Source organism: Macrobrachium rosenbergii, chromosome 2, assembly GCF_040412425.1.
Source record: "Macrobrachium rosenbergii isolate ZJJX-2024 chromosome 2, ASM4041242v1, whole genome shotgun sequence".
Classification (NCBI taxonomy): domain Eukaryota; kingdom Metazoa; phylum Arthropoda; class Malacostraca; order Decapoda; family Palaemonidae; genus Macrobrachium; species Macrobrachium rosenbergii.
Genome location: NC_089742.1, coordinates 18977078 through 18984577, shown reverse-complemented (window position 1 = coordinate 18984577; position 7500 = coordinate 18977078). Strand labels below are relative to the sequence as shown.

Genomic DNA, 7500 nt, shown 5'->3' with positions numbered 1-7500 from the left:
CATTCAACAATGTCTAAAGTTGCAAATAGTTTCAGTGGGGATTGGCACTATTTTAATTTAATAGTGGCAAGTTATTCGTGTTCAAAAAAAATGCTTTTCTTTCAAAAAAGGTATCACTCAGTTTACTTTAACTTTCATACGATTAAACATGTTTATGGGGTCTGTGTTTACGTCTTTACAGGCAAGTGTGCTCTCTCTCTCTCTCTCTCTCTCTCTCTCTCTCTCTCTCTCTCTCTCTCTCTCTCTCTCTCTCTCTCATAATAGGTTTATCTGCTTCACAGCAGCTGATGTAGACTTTCCTGAGGGGTAATTGTTTCATAACCTGAAGCTATACAAGCAAAATTACAATCATATTCTGGAACATCTACCTTAATATTTCTGTACACAGTCAGATAGGTACTTGAAGAGCATCGCCTCAGAGTTATTGTCAATTTTACACCTTTACCTTTTGTTAAACCGAAATATTCTGACTTATCGGATACGAATCATTATTTCGTTGCTGTGTATGTGAGGATTACAAAACGTATACACTTCCGGGAGGACTGTTACAAATGTGCTGACCGTTGGTGTTTCTGCAGATACACACAATTACACACACACGCACACACATATATATGTGTGTGTGTACTGCAATAACCTTGTGAAATGTAACATATTTTTATATTTATGGAAGAAATTACTTATCCCTGAGCATAATCAAAGGTAAGTATAGTGGCATCCAACGAATAAACTTTCCCTTGCAGATAATTATAAAAGAGTATTAAATTCTACCTGGTCAAATGACCCAAAAAGCTAGAAAAAAAGGAGCAGCCTTCGAAAAAAAGTAATAAACAACTAGACACAAAATAAAAATCTTGAAAAAAGGGAGATTTTGTACAACTAAAATTTAGAACATACAATAAAAATCAAGTAAAAAACGCGCCGAAGAAGTTTCTTCTGCGCAATCGAATTTTCTGTACAGAGTGTAATGCTGTCTGAACAGCGGCCCATGAAACTTTTAGCCATGGCCCTGTGGTGGTGTGTCCTATAGCGATGCCAGACGCGCAGTCATGGCTAAATTTAACCTTGAGTCAAATGAAAACTACTGAGTCTAGAGGGCTGCAATTTGGTATGTTTGATGATTGGTGGGTGGGTGATCAACAAACCAGTTTGCTGCCTTCTATCCTCAGTAATTTTTAAGGTCTGAGGGCGGACAGAAAAAGTGCGGACGGACAGACAAATAACCATATCAATAGCTTTCTTTTACAAAAAACTAAAATGCACCTGGAGCCTTGGGAGGTCTCTGAGTGAACGGAAATCAAACGAAAACGCAGACAAACGAGAAACGTTTGTATTTGAAACATGACGCCGAAATCTTCTCTTACCAATGACAGTAAGATTGACGAGATTCGTGTGAGTCGGCGACTTGAAGAATTCGACTCGGCACTCGTACATCCCGGCTGACTCAGTGCCGACGGTGTTGATCGTGAGAGTCGCTGCTGTCCTGCCCACGGTGAGGATGTACTCCTCTCGGTGGACTGTGGAAGGGTGTACTTCAGGCATGCGGCCATCGTAACTACTGGAAAGAGAAAGGAATACGAGGTGAGTGCTTGTTTAAAAAGCATGATTTATTAATATTATCATTATTTTGTGTGTGTGTTGATATGTGCTGATAAATTTTGAAAAAAAATACATATATATAGATGTGTACTGACTTATAAGAGTAAATTGCAGGTGTTTACATACAGATATCTTAAGCTTTATTCTAGATACTTTTAGCGAGGAATCATAATGTATTTTTTTCGGTGTGCTGATAAATTCGGAAATCAGTATAAAAGAAAATTTAAGGTCAAGTATATACAACATTTTTAAGATATCTTTAAGACAATTTAAGTAAGGAAACACAATTTATTCCTTACTCTGCGGTTTGCTAATGAACTCTAGAAACATTACAGTGATTTGTATACTGAAATGTAACAGAAATTCAGGGATTTTTATATACGACCGTCTTAAGATATATTTAGGAAAGTTTTAGTAAGGAAAAAGACGAGATGTGTTATGAGATTATAAACAAACGTGGGAAATATTGAAAATACGCTAGGTGACAATATACAGTTATTAAGCATACAGTGTCAGTGTTGGCATAAAATCAGGCACAACAGCAGCAAGAGTACTGATAACCTTATAGCATCTAGATGCAGTTTAGTAAGACGAAAAGCCATACCTTATTATTGTCTATATCTCCAGCTTAGTTTATTTACTTATGATATCTATATAAAGGATTCCATTTATTTTAATCTATAAATATATCTTATTAAATTAATTCCCAATATCATTTTTGACGGGAATCTTCAGAAATTTGATTGAAGGCATTTAACAGAATTTAGTGATATTTCTCTTTGGATGAAAAATATCTTGATACGTTGGTATATCTTATTAGCAGATTCAAAGTTTAATACCTCTAAATATATAGTTCTCTGAAAAGTAAACATATATACCTAATGATCGAACATAACCACAACAGACAAAAAATATCACAGGTAAAATGAATGACGCTGACGGACATTCGGAATGTGGAAACCAATAACCACAAATCAATCTTCTTTCAAAAATAAATCAATACTGTATGAAACCATCTGGAAATTCAATAACCAAAGAGTCACTTATACTGACATACTTGGTTTAGGATTTTTGAATGACTCTCCTCCTTAATCGAAACTGATGCCTGAGGGATAAATGTCTATTACAGATGATGAGAAGTAAAATCTCTTTTTAATAAGCATGAGGGATAGAGTAAAAATTTAACTGACGACGGAGCTTCGCAGGAGAGCCTGTCAAAGAATTCCCTGAAAAATCTGATTGTGTGTCAGGACCAGCGCGGGGTACGAGAGCACCTTTTCCTCAGCGAGAGACAATTGTCGAAGACGAGGACAGGAAATATAATGCGTGCACCAAAAGCTACGTAGAATGTTTCACTGAAGCGTTCTCTCGGAAAAGGAGCTTGATGCCAACAAAAGACTGTTGTCAACATTCTTGCACTTGCTTCCTGAGACTCTTGCCGATTCCGTATGGAATTGGGAACGTCTATAGCTACAGGAAGAGATGGGAATAGCGTTACAGGGGCGGTAAGGATAAGATGCCTGAGAATATTTTAAAGGTGGGCAGAAGAAAACTAAAAGACACATACCACATGAATAGTTTTTTTACACTCTTTCATACATCGTCCAGGAACGCAAAGATACCTTCAGGCAAGCAATACAACCCGGAAAAGAATATTTATAAATACAATTATTAATATTTTCGTTATATCATTACGATACAGACATGATAAACTTTTCATAACTGTAATGGCTATAAAGTTATTTTTTTGTTTTCTACAAAAGACAAAATGGAAATTTCATCAGCCGGTGTCATCATGTGCGTTAATCAGAACTAATGATTTTCTAGTAGCATTCCCCGTAGTAAGAAGCTTCAAGAAAATGATTAAATAGTGTACCGATGGCTGAAAGTTCTGTTTGAATATACATTTTTCTCTGCACTATAAATAAGTAAAACGAGCACGCATGCAAAAACACGAACATCTAAATAAAATAAAAAACGAATTACGAAAGAGCAGTAGGAAATTTCATCTGAAAACCTACAAGGTAGAAATTTATTTCTGGATCGGGTTTACCGCCGACGCTTTTCATTTACAATTGCAAAGGGCAGCGTTGCAACACGACGCCATTTAAAAAAAATCATAAGAAAATAAAGCAAAAAAAAAAAAAATTAAATAAATAAAAAGAAAAAAAATACTCCCCCCCGAAGCAAAATTCCGAAACTTGGGCAACAGCGGTAAAAGCAGGAAATGGGATAGCGGCATAAAACTCAGTGTGCGATTTAAAACGAGAGAACTCGATTCAAAAAGATCGCAAGTGAGCAGAAGGATTTTGAGTTTAAGGGGAGGTGGCGGAGGCTGGGAAGGGGAGACGGGATCACCGGCAGAAATGTCACCAAATATATCGAATAAACTCCCTACTCTCTCTCTCTCTCTCTCTCTCTCTCTCTCTCTCTCTCTCTCTCTCTGTTATCGTACATTCCCAGAGGTTCTGGAAATGAAGCTTTGTGGATTTAATGTTTTACTTTATCTTTTATTTCTACGGTACAACGATTCAGGAGGTGCCGTCCACCTTAAAAATAATGTCGCTCTTTTCTTTGAGGTTCATATTTGTAATAGATAATATGCATTTTATTTTAATAAATAATTTACTATTTTACAGAAATATTTAAATGATATCAAACTTAAAAGAATGTTTAAGCAGCACGAGGTAACATGCTTGAACCTTGTGGTACCTGCTTCGACAGGCTGGAAGTTTCTGAGTCTGCCTTTAGAGATATCTAACCATTTTTTTTTTTTAAACACAAGCTTCAGCATTCTTAGTCCCTTTGTCAATTGGAATTACTGTTCAGCACACAGTCATTAGTCGCCTTTCAAAAATCTTGATGATATCAGATCTCGATGTCAGCTATCTGTAAACTTCTGTCCAATTCTTTATTTTATTATTAATTTTTTTTAAAATGTGGTCAACACTATCTTAGTTTTGTTTACTATTAATCATTCAGTTTCTGTTATGTCATCTCACTAGATACCATACATTTCAATCTACGTGTCATAAGGGTTGGCTTGCTCTTCACTTCATGTTACAAGGGTTGGCTCACTATTCCTTTCATATCACAAGGGTTGGATTACTCTTCACGTCATGTTATAGGAGTTGGCTTACCCTTCACTTCATATCATAAGGGTTGGCTTACTCTTCGCTTCATGTTACAAGGGTTAGTTTACTTTTCACTCCATGTTACAAAGGTTAGCTTACTTTTCACTTCTTGTTACAATGGTTGGCTTACTCTTCGCTTCATGTTACAAGGGTTAGTTTACTTTTCACTCCATGTTACAAAGGTTAGCTTACTTTTCACTTCTTGTTACAATGGTTGGCTTACTCTTCGCTTCATGTCACAAGGGTTAGCTTACCGTTCATTTCATATCACAAAGGTTGGCTAACTCTTCGCTTTATGGGACAAGGGTTGGCTTACTCTTCACTTCATGCCACAAGTGTTGGCTTACTTTTCACTTCAAGTTATAAGGGATGGCTTATTCTTAACTTTATATCACAAGGGTTGACCTACTCTTCACGTCACGTTACAAGGGTTGGCTTACTCTTCATTTCTTATCAAGAGGGCTGACTTACTCTTTGCTTCACGTCAAAAGGGTTGGATTGCTCTTCATTTCATATCACAAGGGTTGACTTACTTTTCACTTTATGCTACAAGGCTTGGCATACTCTTCGCTTTAGGGTTGGCTTATTCTTTATTTCATATCACAGGGGTTGACTTACTCTTTGCTTCATGTCACAAAGGTTGGATTACTGTTCACAACATGCTTCAAAGATTGGCTTCCTCTTCATTTTAAATGACAAGGGATGGCTTACTCTCAGCTTCATGTTGCAAGGGTTGGCTTACTCTTCACTTCATGTTACAAGGGTTGGCTTACTCTTCATTTCATATCACAAGGATTGACTTACTCTTCATTTCATATTACAAGGGTTGACTTACTATTTGCTTCATGTTTCAAGGGTTGGCTTACTCTTAACTTCATGTCACAAGAGTTGACTTACCCTTCACTTCATGTTACACGGGTCGGCTTACTCTTCACTTCTGTCACAAGGGTTGGCTTACTTTTCAAGTCACGTGTCAAGGGTTGACTTACTCTTCACTTCATATCACAAAGGTTGACTTACTCTTCACTTCATGTCAAAAAGGTTAAATTACTCTACACTTCATTTCACAAGGGTTGGCTTTCTCTCCATTACATATTACAAGGGTTGGCTTACTCTACACTTCATTTTACATGGGTTGGCTTACTCTTCATATCATATTACATGGATTGGCTCACTCTTCACTTCATGTCACTAAGGTTGGCTTACTCTTTATAACGAACTCTGTGACCTAGAAGACTTCAAATGCGCTTCAGCCATCGTTAACTAGTGTAAATTATGTTACTTCTAATTTTAGTCGAATACCAAATCAATAAAGTTCTTAGGATTTATTGCCCTTGCACATTTCTTTGATTTTTTTGCCATCAACTTAATTATGCCGCAGAAAGTCTTGCTCGCTTCTGGTGCCTCCCTAGCGATGACACATTACTGGCCTGTAGCAATTCTTTGGACTTGAATATTTCATTTTTCAGTGTTCGAGCACGCGTGATCAATAGGACTGAAGCTCTGGCCATTGTCTGATGCTGAAATATTCTCTACCTGCAGATTCTTCTCTTCAACCAGGTTTTTGTGGCCTTGCATGTGAACCTAATTGTTTAAATAAGGGAACGACATTTATTTACGACTTCAGTAGCAGAATTAAATATAAAGAATAACGATTTTGCCTTGTTTTATCAATTCAATTTTTTTCCCGAAGCTACTTGATAATTCTATATTCTAACATTACCACATCTTCATCCTTCTTTTTCCTCATTTAATAACGTTCTAATTCGACCAATTTTCAACGTGATATCTCAAAAAATAAAGCATTCCACCCAAGAATTAAAACACTAAGTTATCTACAAGTGTCAAGGTCATCGACATTCTAATTTGGTCTGGTAATTGACTTGCTGCAAAATAAATAAATAAAAAAATAAATGTACGTTTCGGTATCATAAATAGTATTGGTGTCTTGGAGTTTCCTGTGTAACTCGCTTTCTGTATGCATAAATCATACGAAAGCTCTTCCTCACTTCACTTCTTGTTTCATTCTACTGTCACGGTAAGACCCTTTTTCCATATCCATCGTAACAAGTTCTACTTCATACAGAAGTATATGAGACAATTAAAAGCATTAATGTATACAGTAAATTACAGAAAGATTCCATGGCCAGCGGTTACTTTATGATCACTGAAAACCGGCTTTTTAAACATGCAGATTTGCTCAGTGCCATTAAAATTGCTTGCTTTTTATGATCACTTTTTTTAATGAAATTTCTAGCCATCTCCTGAAGGAAACTTTTATTAGATCCATTTTCACTATATTTCACCAAGGCATAATGTATTGACTCACACACGACACTTTTGTTCTGGACCACATGAAAATCAGAAAATAAGAAGCATCGTGCTGTCAGAAATTGAAGTACAACTGAAATTTTTGCCGATTTTATTCCAAATGTTCATTATGAGATTTCGATACCTCTGGAAGACAAAAGGTAGTCTTCTTTATAAAATTTCTTCGATAGAAAAGACAAATCAATGAAATAGCGGCATTTAAAACATACATCCCAGTTAAAACATATCTAAATCAAAAGTGCCAAACCCTTGTTACTAAATGAGGAAAAATAAAAAATTTTCCAGTTCTCTATTGTACGGAATAAAAACAGAAGAGGTGTTACCAGTTTATGAAAAGATGAGCTAAACATTTAGGATATTGCTACAGCATTACAGTATATATCACGAACTATATTCTTCATTTGTTATTCATCACAGTCTCATAACTGTTCTCTTT

At 36.2% G+C, this 7500-nt stretch overlaps 1 protein-coding gene across 1 annotated transcript in view; it reads right to left on the bottom strand.

Annotated features, from left to right (window-relative positions):
- LOC136842561 (kin of IRRE-like protein 1) overlaps positions 1–7500 on the bottom strand; it is a 511591-nt gene that overhangs the window by 258996 nt on the left and 245095 nt on the right. The window contains exon 3 of the mRNA XM_067110025.1: positions 1365–1558. Within this exon, the coding sequence (XP_066966126.1) occupies positions 1365–1558 (194 nt within the window). The remainder of the gene's footprint in view (positions 1–1364; positions 1559–7500) is intronic.